The sequence below is a fragment of the Dreissena polymorpha genome, chromosome 2 (assembly GCF_020536995.1).
Source record: "Dreissena polymorpha isolate Duluth1 chromosome 2, UMN_Dpol_1.0, whole genome shotgun sequence".
Lineage (NCBI taxonomy): Eukaryota > Metazoa > Mollusca > Bivalvia > Myida > Dreissenidae > Dreissena > Dreissena polymorpha.
In genome coordinates this window covers 150,108,105-150,128,352 of record NC_068356.1, presented here as the reverse complement: position 1 = coordinate 150,128,352, position 20,248 = coordinate 150,108,105, and the positions used below count along the sequence as shown (strand labels likewise).

At 37.4% G+C, this 20,248-nt stretch overlaps 1 protein-coding gene across 1 annotated transcript in view; it reads left to right on the top strand.

Moving 5' to 3' along the window:
- LOC127869410 (protogenin-like) overlaps nt 1-20,248 on the top strand; it is a 102,076-nt gene that overhangs the window by 54,175 nt on the left and 27,653 nt on the right. Inside the window, exons 4-7 of the mRNA XM_052411956.1 lie at nt 4,958-5,139; nt 6,934-7,048; nt 16,378-16,559; nt 19,875-20,032. Of these exons, the coding sequence (XP_052267916.1) occupies nt 4,958-5,139; nt 6,934-7,048; nt 16,378-16,559; nt 19,875-20,032 (637 nt within the window). The remainder of the gene's footprint in view (nt 1-4,957; nt 5,140-6,933; nt 7,049-16,377; nt 16,560-19,874; nt 20,033-20,248) is intronic.

Below are 20,248 nucleotides of genomic sequence, written 5' to 3'. Positions count from 1 at the left end.
CACTAGCCCGAATCAATTTCAACTAGCCCAAAATAAAAGTTATAATTTTGTTACATTTGTAACTATGTTTGTATTGAACAAATATAGAACAATAAAAATTAAACACATAAACACTTGATTCTTTTTTTTTCACAGTTAATGTCTGACGAAAAATTTAACACAAGGTCTCCAGACATCTCCATTCAATCATGATCATAGTCAGTCTGAGTCACTGACATCCAGGTCTGACATGTCAGGCATGCTCTTAAAGGCTGCCTGAAAACAAAAACAAAGTTATAACATGATATGAATTTTCCACTCAAATATCTGGAAAAAAAGTAAATCATGCAATGTCAAACAAGCAATAATACCTGTGCATAAGAAGTAGAACGAGAAGGTAACAGTTCTGCCCTAACTTCTGAGTCTTCTTAATCTAAAACAACATTTGTAGCAGTAGTTCCATTGCCTAAGCCACATCTGTTTTGTCGCTGAATTTGTACCCAGAGCTCCAGATAATTTTTTCAGCCGAGGGGTATTTCACTCATGAATTTTTTAATTGATGAGTAAAAATCAAACTCCGATAATTTTAAGGTGTATTTATGTTCAAAGGACCTGAATTAATAATAAATTGTACATGTAGTGTTAACTTGCTATTACAAGCAGTTTTGTACACAATAAAGCAATAACTTTTGTTTTATTTAATATACTGTCAATAATAGGGCGTACCATTTTTTCTGGTGTTACTAATGACGATTTCGACTTAATAGAGATCGACCATTTATAACTGGCTCGCCATTAATTTTTGTTTCATTTACAGGTTACAATACACTAAATGATCGCTTCATGTAGGGCTGTACTCTCTAAAAAAATATCATAGTTGACAGGAAGGCATGTTTTACACTTTTTACCATTATTCAGGTGTTATCTTGCGAAGATAATGGTAAGGCATGAATAGGTGTTCAGTACTGAATCCCTGAAATATGATACACTTGAAGACTATAGTAAACCATTGCACTAGAAAACGTTACATTCCACTAAGAAACGGCCGAAAAAAAAAGTTGCAAAAACAGTCGATTTTGATTTGTGTCAAGTTCTTTCTTGCATTGTACATGACATATGTTTTTTATTGCATAAATCGATTCCGCTTAGAATGGCCTTTAAGAAAAGGTATGGTTATGGGGGTCTCTATGTGCAAAATGTTGCATTTATTTTCGCTAAAAGTTGTCGCTTTTACATTGAATTATATAGGGAAACTATTTGGTGTATTATGACCTAAACGCAAAACCAGGCCTAGTCACAAAGAAGCTGTATTTACAGAAAATCATCATTTTTTTAGTGAGATATGATGCGTTTTGGCAAATTTCACGGAATAAATGCGTTTGTTTCACGAATTTAAGGAGCATCGTGAGTTTTTAAGAAAAAAAATACGTTTTCAGAGGAAAATAAGCAAAAAAAATGTACAAAAACTCGTCTTGAGCATCTCAAATCGCAACAATTTGTGCTGAAAGAGCTCATGAACACGTTTTAATAGTTGTTTACTTCTTTTTTCTACATAGCTTGTAACAATATTCCAGTATTTTGACCGATTGTAATTATTTAGGGTAATCGTTTTACGCCTGAACGCCCGTTATAAATCAAAGCTCCGAACGCGAAAGCCACATGGCTTATCAGGCGTTATAATAAAACGCATTTTCAAGCATTTCTACGTGAAAGATCGGTCTGAAAATTGGCATGCACATAGAAAATAGGTTTATAAGTATCGAGAAGTGCTTATTTTTCGCGATGTTAACAGTAAACGTTGTCTTATAGGTTACAATACACTAAATGATCGCTTCATGTAGGGCTGTACTCTCTAAAAAAATATCATAGTTGACAGGAAGGCATGTTTTACACTTTTTACCATTATTCAGGTGTTATCTTGCGGAGATAATGGTAAGGCATGAATAGGTGTTCAGTACTGAATCCCTGAAATATGATACACTTGAAGACTATAGTAAACCATTGCACTAGAAAAGGTTACATTCCACTAAGAAACGGCCAAAAAAAAAGTTGCAAAAACAGTCGATTTTGATTTGTGTCAAGTTCTTTCTTGCATTGTACATGACATATGTTTTTTATTGCATAAATCGATTCCGCTTAGAATGGCCTATAAGAAAAGGTATGGTTATGGGGGTCTCTATGTGCAAAATGTTGCATTTATTTTCGCTAAAAGTTGTCGCTTTTACATTGAATTATATAGGGAAACTATTTGGTGTATTATGACCTACATGACAATAAAACACAAACACATGCAGACGCTGCTGAACATGTCACAAAAAGAAAAGCGCTTTCGGGACAGGGACTGCCGGTCAGGGCGGCACAGATCGAGACGGTCATATGAAAAACAAGCAAGCAGCAAGTTTTCGCATTACATAATGATTCTAGTGGATTCATTGATTGCAAACCGGATTTTAATATATCTAACAGTTTAAACATGTGCTTAGTCACGTTATCTGAATGGTAAGCGGGTGGTATCCGTAAAATTTGTTTATTATACATGTGTATTTCGGCTGCCATTTAAACAGTGCTTGAAGGAAAAAGGTTTTTCCATAGTGCCACATAAAAGATGAACTGATAGCAAAACTTATATGCTTGAAGTTGGGCGATTCGTTTTTTTTTTTCGAATGTGATGTCAAATGTTTTCACCATTAGCGTATATCGATTCTCAACAATGCAGCGGAGAGTCCGTTGTGTCAACATCAGCCTTTATCGTGGGCCAAAATGAAATGATACCGTTCTGACTGAGGAGTAAATTAGGTCGGGAACCACATTCTGTACATAGATGGTGATGTAACTACGTTTTTACTGGTGTGGACACAATGACGGGAACCAGTCATGATTACATGAACTTATATTCATGTATAAACGGCTAATACGCATTGAAATTGCACACGATACGTAATCCAAATTTAGCCAGGAGTTTTTTTACTCAACAAAATTTTAAGCCATGCGTATTTTCTTTTTTTTCATGCGTATTTTACGCAAATACGCATCTTATCTGGACCTCTGTTTGTACCAGCATATAAAATGCAGTATGATAACACATTTGAATTTGATATCAGGATTTGTTCTTTGACAGATTTATTTTATCTGTTAAAAACTATATTTGTAAGTTAGAGCATGATATTTAATTGCATGTTGTTGTTTTTTATGTCCCCCACTATAGTAGTGGGGGACATATTGTTTTTGCCCTGTCTGTTGGTCTGTCTGTTTGCGCCAACTTTAACATTTTGCAATAACTTATGCTATATTGAAGATAGCAACTTCATATTTGGCATGCATGTGTATCTCATGAAGCTGCACATTTTGAGTGGTGAAAGGTCAAGGTCAAGGTCATCCTTCAAGGTCAGAGGTCAAATATATATGGCCAAAATTGCTCATTTTATTAATACTTTTGCAATATTGAAGATAGCAACTTGATATTTGGCATGCATGTGTATCTCATGTAGCTGCACATTTTGAGTGGTGAAAGGTCAAGGTCATCCTTCAAGGTCAGAGGTCAAATATATGTGGCCTAAATCGCTTATTTTATAAATACTTGTGCAATATTGAAGATAGCAACTTGATATTTGGCATGCATGTGCATCTCATGGAGCTGCACATTTTGAGTGGTGAAAGGTCAAGGTCAAGGTCATCCTTCAAGGTCAGAGGTCAAATATATGTGGCCCAAATCGCTTATTTTATGAATACTTTTGCAATATTGAATATAGCAACTTGATATTTGGCATGCATGTGTTTCTCATGGAGCTGCACATTTTGAGTGGTGAAAGGTCAAGGTCAAGGTCATCCTTCACAAGGTCAAGGTCATCCTTCAAAGTCAAACGTCATATAGGGGGACATTGTGTTTCACAAACACATCTTGTTTACATTACATATGAAATTCACTTACCAGCCAGTCACTGAGTCAGCAATGCCCGCTCAGAATCAAATTCCCAAATACAAAACGTAGCCATGACCGATTATTTGTCCGTAATGGTTGGAATTTTCGTTTCATTGACTGTTCATAATTTTTTGTGGAACCTTCATTGTCATTTTGCAGTTGATGTTTGTGCGTTGCGCCCTCAAAATATCGCAGAATAGACATTAAAACAAATTTATGGCTGCGAGTTCTCCACCCAGTAATAATAATAGTTATAGTGTCTCGCGAGATTGACTTACAACACTGTTTGATAAGCGTCTTATCAATGATTGCTCAAGGGAAATAACGAATGTAGTTTTGAATAAGCGTCTATATGAACCTATTTCGGACATGTTACTAAGTTCGGACACGAAAAAGTGCAATCGACCAATCAGGCTTGGAATTTTCACTCGACCGATGCAAAAATCACTCGATTCGGTCGACGGTCGCGTGAGTTAGGTCCAAGACTGGTATGCTGTTGTAAACAATGTGCTTGGGTATACATTGTAAACAATGTGATATGGGTATTCATTGTTAACAATCTTACAATGTAATTAGATATATATTGTAAAAATTGTTATTGGGTATAAACATACATAGGTTATTCCAGGTTTTTTTTGGCCTTATTTTATAGCCGAAATTCGGCTATGTTCCCAATCCCAAAAAGTATACTTTTTTCCCAAAATGTGGAAAAAAATTCCAAATTTAAAAAATACTTTTTTTTTTTTTTATAAAGAAGTGTCTAATGCGTATTTTATCTCAATTTTAATTCAATTACATCTTACAAAGTATTATATAATTTTGTTCTTTTAATTTGAATGATTTTAAAGAGTTATATCAAATTTAGTATTTCCCTAATGAGTGGACTTTTCGTGTGGAAAAAAAGGATAATGACTTTATTTTCCCAATGTCATGAAAATGCTGATAAATTCCAAAGCCATGGGCTATCTTCCCAAAAAGTGGGAAAAAACAACTGTATTCAGTGTAAACAATCTAATTAGATACATAGTTAGTACAATGTGATTGCATATTCTCTTGCAGGTATTTAGTTTTAAGCTCAGGTATTCTACAAATCTATGGAGTCCGTTTGGAGGATGCGGGTCAATATCGATGTTATGCCACTCAGGGAGCTCCCAGTAACCTTAGCAACCAGGACGGCGATGGCGACAATTCCGACACTGGCAGCAAATACAGCATAGAGGCGGCCCTTGTGGTTGTTAAAGGTACAGTGTAGCATATGTAAGTTATCAGGCCCTTGTCGTTGTTAAAGGTATGTAGTCTACATTAGGTAATCAGCCTTATGAAGGGCATGGTTCAACCTAATAGTATGTTAGTTTATAAGGCCCTTGTCATTGTCAAAGGTACAATGTCATGGGTGAAAGTTTTCTGGGAAAAGGGAACATCTGATGACATGAGAAAACATAAGGATTAAAGAAGGCAATCCTACATGTGTATACAAGGAATTTCAATTTGTAGTAAAAAAATTCTGCTAAATTCACAATGAGTGTGATTTTGGTATCATTCGATGGTCTTGTAAAGTAGCTTGAGCAGTACTTTTACCTTACATAAAATAGTTTCTTATTGTGATATTGAGGTCAGTGGCATTTAGTGGCCTTGGGTTTGTTTTGTTGCAATAATATGACTGTCTGAGGATTTTGGTTAACAGGTTGTTTGTCATGCACAGCTCATGACAGTTACAAATTGTGTGAAAGCAGATTTTTGTATATCTTGAACAAGCTGTTGACTTGCCTATCTATCAAACATGTGAGATTTTTTTAAACATTGGAGTAGGATTAACGTATGTTCCTCTTGAAGTTTTTGGTGAAATCAAAGCCCAATTAAAAGAAAATCTTGCTAGAGCAATATAGAGTATTATTGGCCCCTTAAGTTATGAAATCGATATTACCAGTTCAAAAATATATAGCATTAGTGATGCAGCTCTTGAAATATTAAATTTGTACTCACAAAAGAGGAAAATTGTTCTAAAATATGTTGTTTATAAAACATGTGATATTGTCACCTTGAGTATCAACATATCTAGGGTATTGTTACCCTTTCAGCTGTATCTTAAATATATGTGTTATAATGTGCATTGATTTTTTCATTAAAACCTCGCATATTATTATTGTTCAAACAAAGATGTGTTTCCTTAGTAAAAAAAAGCAAAGTCTACCTCATGCATTTTGATTAATAATTTGTAGAAAGTATTTGCTGATTTACAAGATTTTTAAAATCATTTTTTGTCACATAATGTATGATTGAATTACCTTGCAATTTTATTTACATTTCACCAAACAAAATACTTAAAAAAACCTTAACTAACAATCTGTTCTTATTACATGAACAACATCATGATTAAATAAGGCTTTGAAATCTGTAAAACTGTTTTTTTTCAACCAATGAGGCTAATTTCTGGAAAAGTGTTATACAAATCTGATATTATGTCCCCAAAATACTGTTGGAAGTGTGTTTAAACCTTAAACTGTGCCTTCAAATCATTTCAGGATCAGAAACTAAATTAACCCTTTCAGTGTGGGAACCGAATTTTGAAGGCTTTTGCAGACAGTTTGGATCCAGATGAGACGCCACAGAACGTGGCGTCTCATCAGGATCCAAACTGTTTGCTTTTCTGATAGTATTCTTTGAAAAAAATCGAAGAAAATGCTAATTTTAGAAATTTAGCAGACGACATTTTACCTGAAGAAAAATTTCCCAGCATGCAAAGGGTTAATACTGCCAAAAACTAATATTTGACCTTTTTCCTTCTCAGAAGCAAACTGAAAATGACCATGTGCAAACATCATAAAACCAGATCACCTGCGAGTAACTCACAGTCTGTTAAGGTTTTATGCTGTTTGCTGCTCATCAGTATCTTAGGGTTGGAAATGAAGTCTTTAAAACTTAAATATAGTAAAAAAAGGTCTTGAATTAAATTTTATTTTTCTAAGGGACTCCAAATGCGTCAAAGTGCATATCAGAGTGGTAAAGGGTTAATCAATATATTTTGTGTACAACAGGTTCACCCGTGCCAGAGAAGCTAATTGCCAGTTCAGAGTCGTCACCCGTAACAGCACGTGTGGGGGAACCAGCCATTCTAGAATGCCTCATACAGGGGGTACCAGACAATGTCATGTAAGTCCCTCAACCATTTCTGAATCAAATACCCTTTCACAGGGGTGTCAATTTTTAACCAGGTTTTCTGAAGGAAAAAACTGTTTATTAGATTGGCGAATGTCGGGGGGCTGGTGGGCGGGCGAAACAAGCTTGTCCGGGCCATAACTTTGTCGATCATTGAGAGATTTTAAAATCATTTGGCACATTTGTTCACCATCATTAGACGGTGTGTTGCGCGAAAGAATTACGTCGATATCTCCAAGGTCAAGGTCACACTTTGAGTTCAAAGGTCATAAATGGCCATAAATGAGCTTGTCTGGGCCATAACTGTGTCATTCATTGTGAGATTAAAAAATCATTTGGCACATTTGTTCAACATCATGGGACGGTGTGTGGCACGGAAGAATCACGTCAATATCTCCAAGGTCAAGGTCGACTAAAAATATATTTATTTTGAAACAAAGGGGGTTAATTTTGTTTGTTCAATTCAAAAGTTCAGTTTGAGTTGTCTCCCTTTATCAGATTTTTTTATGCCCCCGTAGAAGGGCATATAGTGATCGGACTGTCCGTCCGTCTGTCTGTCCGTCTGTCTGTCTGTCTTTCCGTCACACTTTGACTTTAGGTTTCGAAAAATGCTCATAACTTCTATGTCCCTTGAGATGATACCTTCATATTGGTATGCATGTGTATATCGTTGCTGTTGTTCTCAAACCTCGTAGCTACAAAATGCCAACTTTTCAGGAGAGAGAAAAAACCGTCTCATTTTTTTATAACGATGTTTTAGAAATTGAAATTCTGTAGAAAGACCAAACAAATGAAGCTGCAAAGTACGGTATAAGCCGTAGACGCGTTAGTCATACTGATAAGTCATACTGACAGTCAGAAATGGTAGCTACGATATTTTGTCACCACAGTTTTGTCATTTTTATGAGGTACGACAATTCGTCCCGATAGGAAACCTCGTAGTTGCAAATAAAAATATTTATAAAAACGTTTTTGTCAAATTTGTCCAAACGAAACAACGTACCTATAGGTGAAATGGCGTCGCTACAACTTTTCGCCGGTAAAAAAGCCAACAATCATTCTACAACATTTCGTCACGTGGCTTTTTGCTTTTTCAAGGGCTCTGATTGGGGTAGAGCTACGAGATATAGCACAAAACACGCGCCAGACTTAATATATTCGGAAAAGATGAAAAAAATATTTTGAAAATTTTCGAGCTACGAGGTTTGAGAACGACAGCGATGATATGGACAAGGCCTTTCCATACACACAAAAATTTTGACCCCTGTAACCTTGACCTTGAACTTAGGGTCCGTGTTTAGGTTTCAAAATCTGCGTTTAGGTTTCGAAAAATGGTCATAACTTCTATTTCCCTTGAGATATAACCTTCATATTTGGTATGCATGTGTATATGGACAAGGCCTTTCCATACGCACAACAATTTAGACCCCTGTGACCTTTACTTTGAACTTAGGGTCCGCGTTTAGGTTTCGAAATCTGTTTAGGTTTCGAAAATTGCTCATAACTTCTATGTCCCTTGAGATATAACCTTCATATTTGGTATGCATGTGTATATGGACAAGGCCTTTCCATACGCACAACAATTTAGACCCCTGTGACCTTGACCTTGAACTTAGGGTCCGTGTTTAGGTTTCGAAATCTGCGTTTAGGTTTCGAAAAAAGCTCATAACTTCTATCAAGCGTATATAGGGGGCATATGTCATCCTATGGTGTAGCTCTTGTTTTCACAATGAAAACCTGGTTTTGTGACAATTTTGTCCCTTGTCTGGATTATTCCGGAAATCCGGATTTGAGCAGGCCAGGGTTGATTTTGAGATCAGTGTAAATCCGATGAGTTTTTTGCCCTATCTTTTATTAACTGATTTCTTATTTGTTAGAAGCTGGCACAGACACAAAACGGTAACTGACGAAACCTTTGCTTCTTTCCAAAGATCTTACAATTCTGAGAAATGTTGCAAATGTCCACCATCTTGAAATTTAAAATCATCAAGAAGCAAAGTAAAAGCACTGCAATAGCATACTGCAAGACAACATGTTAATCAAATTACAAATTTATTGCGTTTTTGTTAGGTTACTCGTTTTCATTTTAGCAGTTAAACAACAAGCACATTTCATTTCATGTGCAAAAGATGTACACTTCAACACCGTTATTTCGAAGTCGTCGGGACTGTTAAAAAACTTCGGATTAAGGATAATTCTAAATAAACATTTGACAGAAGACTTCTTTGATTCTGTAAAAATTAAACGTTGTGGAATTCGTATGTTATGGTTACAGGCTACTATTAATAATTGTTTTACTAAAAAAAAAAAAATAGTCAGATAGCAATATATTTCTACTTGTAACAAACGGAGGAATAAAACAATTCTTTTTCTTCTTTTTATTTTCCTCTAATTACAGAACATACAAAATATAATGAAAAGCACAAATTATCAGAACACATAAAATATGTTCTCCAGATTGCTCGACATTTGGTGGGGAAAATAGTAACGTGGTTGACTTGTTTGTATCAGACATATTGTAATGATTTTTGTTAAAAAGGTAGATTTATATATGATGCATTTTATTTGACCACATTTACTTAGACCTAACGTGACACGTTTGATTGTTACTAAAGAATGCAAAACTACATAAATAGTAATTATCGGCTTTTGACATTATAAAATTAACACGCTACGCGCCTACGACAAAGGTGTAATTATCGGCTTTTGACGCGCCACGCCCAGACGACAATGGTGTGAAATTACACTCAGTGTTTTGCATTTTTTACTTTGGATTAAAGATTGATAATCAAATTATCAAATTAACCCTTTGCATGCTGGGAAATTTGTCATCTGCTAAAATGTTGTCTGCTAAATTTCAAAAATCATCATTTTCTTCCCTTTTTTTCCAAGAATACTATCGGAATAGCAAACAGTTTGGATCCTGATGAGACGCCACATTCTGTGGCGTCTCATCTGGATCCAAACTGTTTGCAAAGGCCTTCAAAATCCGGTTCCAGCGCTCAAAGGGTTAGTGTTGGGACCGACAGAATCACTTCAAATTAACAATTTCTTTGGTTTAACGAAGTTCGGATTAACAATGAAATTTTACATTCAATAAAGAAGAACCAAAATTGGGACCCGTAAAATACTTCGAAATAACAGTGACTTCGGATTATCGGTGTTCGAAATAACGGTGTTGAAGTGTGTCTTTGTATGTTTTTGGACAGTCGTTTTCTGATACGGTATAATGTTCTTGGATTTTGTTTATTTTCGACGTTGTTTATTACATTTTATTGATTTACAAATACACATGGGATGTTTAAGATGATCTGGTTTATACAATTTATGTTTTTAGCTCACCTGAGCGATAGCTCGGGGTGAGCTATTGTGATCACTCAGCGTCCGGCGTCCGTCCGTCCGTCTGTCTGTAAACAATTTGTAAACATCTTTTTCTACTAAACCATTGAGCCAATTTCAACTAAATTTCATGTGGAGCATCCCTAGGTCATGGGACAAAAGAATTGTTAAAACAAATTTGATCGCATAACCAAGATGGCCGCCATGACCATATATGGTAAAAACCTTAAAAAATCTTCTTGTCAGAAACCGCTCATCAGATTTTCAAAAAATTTCACAGGGATGACCTTTGAAGGCTCCCCTGAAAAAGTTGTTCAAAGAAATTTGATTCGTCAAAAAACATGGCCGCAGGAGCTCGTTGAACTTTGCATGTTTATTCGTTTTTGCCTATTTTGTGAAAACTTTCAAAAATCTTCCACATTTTTTGTCCGATCCTTTCCAAATTTGCACAGTGTCTTTATATCAATGAGGACACGAACCCTACAGAAAATGAGCATTATTGGTCCCTGAAGTACAGAATTACCTCCCCTTGAATTGAGAAAATGGTGTTTATGCAATAAAGTCCAAATTTTTCATCCAATTCTTTCCAAACTTGTAAGGATTTAGCATGGTTCAAACAAGGGAAACAACTACGGTTTATGCATGTTCTTTTATTACAGATTTGCCTCCCTTTAATTCATTCAAAATCTCATTTTACAGCAGAGATTTCAAATCTGACCTGTAAATGAGCCCCATATTTACTGCCAGTGCTAGGTTACCTTTCCCATTTGATCATTCTTAAGTATTGGTCTTGTAATGCTGGCTACTGCTTCTGCTTCTGCTACTGCTACTGCTACTACTACTACTACTACTACTACTACTACTACTACTACTACTACTACTACTACTACGTCTACTACTACTACTACGACCAACGACTACTACTACTACTACTACTACTACTACTACTACTACTACTACTACTACATACTACTACTACTACTACTACTACTACTACTTCTACTACTACTACAAGTACTACTACTACTAGTACTACTACTACTACTACTACCACCACCACCACCACCACCACCACCACCACCACCACCACCCACCACCACCACCACCACCACCATTACTACTTCTACTACTACTGCCACTACTACTACTACTTTTACACTACTACTACTACTACTACTGCTACTACTACCACTACTACTACTACTACTACTACTACTACTACTACTTCTACTACTACTACTACTACTACTACTACTACTACTACTTCTACTACTACTACTACTACTATTACTACTTCTACTACTACTACTACTACTACTACTACTACTACTACTTCTACTACAACTACTATTACTACTACTACTACTACTACTACTACTACTACTACTACTTCTACTACTACTACTACACCCCCACCACCAACACCACCATTCACAGTGACAAAAAACGTATTCACACAATGGCTGCTACTACAACTTATAGCCCATATAGGGGGGCATGCATGTTTTACAAACAGCCCTTGTTTCTATGGGATTTTAACCACAACTGTTCATGTTTATCTCCGACACATATTTTTAGGTCACCTGTCATGAAGTGACACGGTGAGCTTATGTGATCGTGTGATGTCCGGCGTCCGTTGTGCGTGCCTGCGTGTGTCCTTGCGTCCGTCCGTCAACAATTTGTTTGTGTAGACAGTAGAGGTCATAGTTTGCATCCAATCTTGATGAAATTTGGTCAAAATGTTTATCTTGATGAAATCCGGTTTGGGATTGTATTTGGGCCATCTGGGGTCAAAAACAAGGTCACTAGGTCAAATAATAGAACAACCTTCTGTAGACAATAGAGGTCACAGTTTTCATCCAATCTTTATGAAATTTAGTCAGAATGTTTATCTTGATGAAATCTGGGTTGGGATTTTATTTGGGTCATCTGGGGTCAAAAACTAGGTCACTAGGTCAAATAATAGAAAAACCTTGTGTAGACATTAGAGATCACAGTTTTCATCCAACCTTTATGAAATTTGGTCAGAATTCTTGATGAAATCTGGGTGGGATTGTATTTGGGTCATCTGGGGTAAAAATCAAGGTCAAATAAATAGAAAAACCTTGTGTTGACAATAGAGGTCACAGTTTTCATCCAATATTTATGAACTGTGGTCAGAATGTTTATCTTGATGAAATCTGGATTGGGATTGTATTTGGGTCATCTAGAGTCAGGAACTAGGTCACTAGGTCAAATCATAGAAAAACATTGTGTAGACAATAGAGGTCATAGTTTTCATCTGATCTTAATGAGTCAGGTGAGCGATTCAGGGCCATCATGGCCCTCTTGTTACTTTTTTGTTTTCACCAGAAATTGCAGCAAAAATGACTTAACAAAATAAATATGACCCCCTTCGAAGAAGAGGGGGTATATTGCTTTGCTCATGTCGGTCGGTCGGTCCGTCCACCAGGTGGTTTCCGGATGATAACTCAAGAACGCTTGGGGCTAGGATCATGAAACTTCATAGGTACATTGATCATGACTTGCAGATGACCCCTATTGATTTTGAGGTCACTAGGTCAAAGGTCAAGGTCACGGTGACCCGAAATAGTAAAATGGTTTCTGGATGATAATTCAAGAACGCATACGCCTAGGATCATGAAACTTCATGGGTAGATTGATCATGACTTGCAGATGACCCCTATTGATTTTGAGGTCACTAGGTCAAAGGTCAAGGTCACGGTGACCCGAAATAGTAAAATGGTTTCCGGATGATAACTCAAGAATGCATACGCCTAGGATCATGAAACTTCATGGGTAGATTGATCATGACTCGCAGATGACCCCTATTGATTTTGAGGTCACTAGGTCAAAGGTCAAGGTCACGGTGACCCGAAATAGTAAAATGGTTTCCGGATGATAACTCAAGAACGCATACGCCTAGGATCATGAAACTTCATGGGTAGATTGATCATGACTCGCAGATGACCCCTATCGATTTTGAGGTCACTAGGTCAAAGGTCAAGGTCACGGTGACCCGAAATAGTAAAATGGTTTTCGGATGATAACTCAAGAACGCATACGCCTAGAATCATGAAACTTCATAGGTAGATTGATCATTACTTGCAGATGACCCCTATTGATTTTGAGGTCACAAGGTCAAAGGTCAAGGTCACAGTGACCCGAAATAGTAAAATGATTTTCTGATGATAACTCAAGAACGCTTTTGCCTAAGATCATGACACTTCATAGGTACATTGATCGTGACTCGCAGATGACCCCTATTGATTTTCAGGTCACTAGGTCAAAGGTCAAGGTCACAGTGACAAAAATCGTATTCACACAATGACTGCCACTACAACGGACAGCCCATATGGGGGGCATGCATGTTTTACAAACAGCCCTTGTTAACTAGGGCTTGGTGGTAGGGTGGGGGTTTGCATTGGCCTAGATAATTATTTGGGAAATGAGGTTTTCACCATTTGATTTAAAAAAAGGGTGATTTCATTCTTAAAATAGGGTGAAATGAGTTATATAAATGCAAACCTTAAAATTATTGTTGCCTAACTTCTGTTGAAGCTACACACTTGTCATGCTTGTGGTTATTCAATGAAACTGTAAACTATCATAATTAACTTTAATAAACTGATGTTTCATAACATCTTTAATCCTTGAAACTGTCCATAATATAAACTTTAAACTTTAAAATACGCTGATATAACAAATACATGCACAATGAGCGACGGATTAAGTCAGATTGAAAACGTATGTATGTCGCCGTAAATAATTTGGTCAGACGCTTTATTTACCGTAATTACTCTATGTTTTCGGACACTTAAAAATAATTATTTATTTTCGTGTCCGAAAACTTGGATATGAAAAATATTAACAAAATACAGATGTCAGAAAACTTAAGAGTCGAAAATTGAAATGTCCAAAAATAGCGTCAATTTATCAACGACTACCGGTAATGGCACGCGGTTGTAAAATACCATGCCGTATAGTATAAATTACAGTTATATATGTTTGCACTGCATTTTCAACAATTTTAAATGCTTAATTTATTTGACGGAAAGTTACTACAAGGTTGTACTTTGACCAATGAGTTCAAAGATTAGCATTTGATGTAACGATACTCGCTAGTATGAACCTGTAATGAACGCAATAAAAAAAGCAAACTATGAATTCTTTGTTTGTTCATTTCCGATAGTTGTTGTCTAACACCGTCAATTGTTCGTAAAATTTGCAATAGGGTGCATCACATTTTGAAGCGTTTAGTATTTGTCACAGTTATTTTACTGAGAAGACGTATTGCTGTAGATAATTGAACTGTTAATTGGCACTACTCCTGGTAATTGTCATAACGCTTATGCTATTGGGCGAAACCATTGTTTTATACCGGTTTACAAGGTTATTTACCCAGTAACGCAATTGTAATGGTTCGTTGCCCTTAGGCATGCACCTGCCATGTTTTATGATGTTAATCTGGTTGTAAAACCCCATGATCGAAGTGTCATTAGATATAGAAAACTGGACCGAAATTTGGTAAAATAGCGCTGTCTGAAAGCTTAGAGACATTAATTATGGACGAAAACTCGTGTGTCCGAAAATTAAGAGTCACGAAAAATATTTATTTTTGCTAAAAAAAAAGGGGTGTCGGAAAACTTAGAGTGTCCGAAAACATAGAGTTATTACCGTAACTATGAAATCTAATCCGTAGAGCGTTTGAATAACTTTGACTGTTTCCCTGTCCGTCATCCAGGCGCTTGTTGAATGTTACGATAATAATTCCAAAGAGAAAATACCGAAAATTAGCAAAGCATTTTCAATTGAATCTTATGCATCAAATTTGACGAATTTGCGTAAAAGTCAAACTGGTTGCGTTTTCAATACGCATGATATTGTATTTCTTTGCGTTTTTAAACGTTAATAGGGTGAACGACGCAGATACGCAGCTTATCTGGGGCTCTGGGGTGGGGGTTCGGCCCTTTAGCCCTGTTAGGGACCTATGGCCTCAGATTCCCGGTTAATATTCTTTATTTCATATGGGACAATTGTCACTCCTGCCTCAATTGTGGGTCAGGACGTGTCCTTCGCTTGTTAAAAAAAGGAGAGATAATATAAGCCGGTTTCTGGCAAAACTGAGCTTTATGCATGTGCGTTAAGCATCTAAGATAATCCTGTGCAGTCTGCACTTTTCCCCCCTGACTGGTTTTTGGTTTAGAAGAGACCTCATTTAACCCTTTAAGTGCAGGAACCGAATTTTGAAGGCCTTTGCAAACAGTTTGGCGTCTCATCAGGATCCAAACTGTTTGCTATTCTGATAGTATTCTTTGAAAAAAATCGAAGAAAATGCTAATTTTAGAAATTCAGCAGACGACATTTTAGCAGACAACAAATTTCCCAGCATGCAAAGGGTGAAACCAAAAATTCAGTAAAAGTGGTAATGTCTGTGTTCCCAGAATGTGGCCTAATGTGTGAGTTGTACTCAAAAATAGAACATGATTCATTTTAGGGATTGTCAATAGTTTGTGTTGTATATAATTCATATAGAGGATATATGTTCATGTCAGTGTAAGATCGTTTGTTATTTCACAAGTGATTATAGAAAATATATTTTAAGAAAATAATTAACAGCTGTTTCCCTTTCTCACGTGGCGTGCCTCAATAATTTCAATACACAAAATGATGTCATTATACTAGAGAAATTCTCTGGTTTAACTCTTTTACAATGTAAATAAACGGTGAAAAAGCATAAAATGAAAACAAAATTTGTTGGATGCGATGTGATATCGTTTTTAATTCACTCGTGATCTTAAAAAAATATACATAAATCGTGAAGTTAATCTTGATAAGATAATCTAAAAATAGAAAAAGTAGGTCCGAAAATTTATTTTCACCGGTGAAAATAACAATTTGTTTATTTTCACTGCTGTTATTTCATGGCAGAAATGTCATATTTTATCATAAGGTATAAAAGAAAATGTAATCTTCTATCTTAGATGGTCAAAGATCAAGAGGGATGTTCAAGGTTCAACCACTGCTGATGCGGTGCCTATTGACCGACGTCGTGTGGATCTCTACGGCAACAACCTGCGCTTTCTGCAGACCACGGTTGCAGACGCTGGCACCTACACGTGTAAGGCAGGCTCCATCACCACCACCATGCAGCTAAACGTTATCAGTAAGTGTGCAGAATTACTGCCAAATCTTTAATTTGGGCCTCTCTGTGTGGAAAGGGGGTTTAATGCATTTGTCCCAGCAGTCTGCACACGCTAATTAGAAGAGGTCACTTTCCACCTGAACTTGATTTTTTCTCACAAGAGTCTTTTTTTAAACGAAAAATACCATTAAAGCGGAAAGTGTTGTCCCAGATTAGCCTGTTTGGACTTCACAGGCTAATCTGGGACAACACTTTACACACATGTATTAAAGCCCTTTTTCACTGAGAATTGGCATGAAATGTTGTGGTTTTTCAAAAAGTGAATTTGTTGGACAACATCATTCGTGGATTTCTGATTTTAGAAGCAAAGAGGAATTTGTGTTGGTTATTTTCCAATGTGTTTGTGTTATCTTGTTGCTTGGTCAATCCATGAATCAACAATAATGTCCAAGGAATTATAATGCTTTTAAGTATTTGTTATACCCCCACAAACGAAGTTTAGGGGGGTATATAGGAGTGAACTTGTCGGTTGGTCTGTCTGTCTGTCTGTCGGTCGGTCGGTCAGTATTAAGTGTCCGCTTTCTAATTATGCCCCCCTTCGAAGAAGAGGGGATATATTGCTTTGCTCATGTCGTTCGGTCTGTCAGTCGGTCTGTCGGTCGGTCGGTCTGTCCGTCCACCAGGTGGTTGTCAGACGATAACTCAAGAACGCTTGGGCCTAGGATCATGAAACTTCATAGGTACATTGATCATGACTCGCAGATGACCCCTATTGATTTTGAGGTCACTAGGTCAAAGGTCAAGGTCATGGTGACCCGAATTAGTAAAATGGTTTTTGAATGATAACTCAAGAACACATACGCCTAGGATCATGAAACTTCATGGGTAGATTGATCATGACTCGAAGATGACCCCTATTGATTTTGAGGTCACTAGGTCAAAGGTCAAGGTCACGGTGACCCGAAATAGTAAAATGGTTTCCGGATGATAAATCAAGAATGCATACGCCTAGGATCATGAAACTTCATTGGTAGATTGATCATGACTCGCAGATGACACATATTGATTTTGAGGTCACTAGGTCAAAGGTCAAGGTCACGGTGACCCGAAATAGTAAAATGGTTTTTGGATGATAACTCAAGAACGCATATGCCAAAGATCATGAAACTTGATAGGTAGATTGATCATGACTCGCAGATGACCCCTATTGATTTTGAGGTCACAAGGTCAAAGGTCAAGGTCACGGTGACCCGAAATAGTAAAATGGTGTCCGGATGATAACTCAAGAATGCTTATGGCTAGGAGCATGAAACTTCATAGGTACATTGATCATGACTGGCAGATGACCCCTATTGATTTTCAGGTCACCAGGTCAAAGGTCAAGGTCACAGTGACAAAAAACATATTCACACAATGGCTCTCACTACAACGGAGAGCCCATATGGGGGGCATGCATGTTTTACAAACAGCCCTTGTTCAAGTAGTTTTTATCCGATCTTCACCAAACTTGGTCAGAAGTTCTATCTAGACAATATCTAGGACAAGTTTGAATATAGGTCATGCTGGGTAAAAAAAACAAAGTCACGGGGTCACTTAGTGCATTTCAAGCATTTAGCATGGTGTCCGCTCTCTAATTCAAGTACTTTTCATCCAATCTTTACCACACTTGTTCAGAAGCTGTATCTAGATGATGTGTAGGTCAAGTTCGAATATGGGCCATGCCTGGTCAAAAACTAGGTCACGGGGTCACTTAGTGCGTTTTAAACATTGAGCATGGTGTCTGTTGTTTTTTGTGAAGACAACATGCAAAATATTCTGTGTCAATGCGGCATGTGGGGGTATTTGTCACCTCTGTGACAAAGCTCTAGTTTGTCATAATTTAGTGCAGTTTTAAGGCAGGTTCCTCTTAACCCTATCCCACTTAGAAGCAAAGTCAAAATGGCCATGTGCAAACAGCATACAACCAGAACAGCCTGCCAGTAACTCGCAGTCTGTTCAGGTTTTATGCTGTTTGCTGCTCATCAGTATCCAAGGGTTGGAAATGAAGCCTTTAAAACTTGAATCTAGTAAGAAAGGTTTTTAATTAAATTGAACTTTCTATGGGACTTCAAATGCGTGAAAATACATATATAAGTGGTGAAGGTTTTTAACCAGGTTTTCCGAAGGAAAAAACTGGTTATTAGATTGGCGAATGCGGGCGGGCTGGCGGGCTGGCTGGCTGGCTGGCGGGCTGGCTGGCTGGCTGGCGGGCTGGCGGAACAAGCTTGTCCGGGCCATAACTATGTCGTTCATTGTCAGATTTTAAAATCATTTGGCACATTTGTTCACCATCATTGGACGGTGTGTCGCGCAAAATAATTACGTCGATATCTCCAAGGTCAAGGTCACACTTTGAGTTCAAAGGTCAAAAATGGCCATAAATGAGCTTGTCCTGGCCATAACTATGTCATTCATTGTGAGATTTTAAAATCATTTGACACATTTGTTCACCATCATGGGACGGTGTGTCGCACGAAAGAATCACGTCAATATCTCCAATGTCAAGGTCGCCACGACTAAAAATAGATTTTTTTTAAAAAACAAACTTACAAAGGGGGTTAATTTTGTTTGTTCATTTCAAAAGTTTAGTTTGAGTTTTCCGCCTTTATCAGATTTTTTTTTCACAATGAAAACCTGGTTTTGTGACAATTTTGTCCCTTGTTAATTTTTTTTTTGCATATTTCTTTCTTTGGTAATACAACACATTGAAGTGACCATGGGCCGTGTTCTCCCAGTTCCTATCCCTCAAAGTCTTCAAGCACTGGTTCTACCCATGAAACTTATTTGTTTTAACCTATTTATTTAAGCTAGTTTTAATTGAAGACCTAAGACTGAATTAAATGCTGTTCAGTCCATTTCCTGGTTAGAACCAGTGCTTGTCTTGGGGGAGATCAGCGGAAAGCTCTTACAGTGGGGATCAAACCGGGTTGCAAGATAGACACTATATCCAGTACCCATAGGAGAACTTTAAGCCTACGCGTACTGGAATGTTGCAATAAGGCGATGTTAACATTCTGATCTTTCGTAAAACATGTTTTAACCCTTTACCACTTAGATACATAACCATTTGTTGTCCCTTAGAAAGTTTAACTTAACTAAAGACCATTTTTTACTAGAATCAAGTTGCAAACAGCATAAAACCTGAACAGACTGCGAGTTACTCGCAGGCTGCGAGGTACTTGCAGGCTGCGAGTTACTCGCAGGCTGTTCTGGTTTTATGCTTGTTGCAAAAGCCATTTTCACTTTGCTTCTTTTGGCGAGAGGTTTAACAAAACTAAACTAACTGATTGCTTGCAGGCAAGCCCGTAATAGTGAGGATAGACCCAGAAGGCAGTGTAGTGAAACCCAAGTCATCCTGGATCTACGTCAAGTGTTTTGTGGAAGGTCATCCGAAACCGGAGATCAAGTGGCTGAGAAATGGCAAGGAAATAGAGGAAGGGGGCCCCTTGTACCAGGTTAGATGTCACTGTATGAGCCTTGCTGTGGGAAAATGGGGCTTAATGCTGTCATCCCTGAAGTAGCCTGTGCTGTCCGCACCTTAAGTGTATTCCCAGATTAGCCTGTGAACTCAGCATAGGCTTATCAGGGACGACACTCTCCGATTGTATGGAATTGCCAATTATTAGGAGGTCTCCGCTTAGTGAAAATCCAGGCATAAAGTGTCGTCCCTG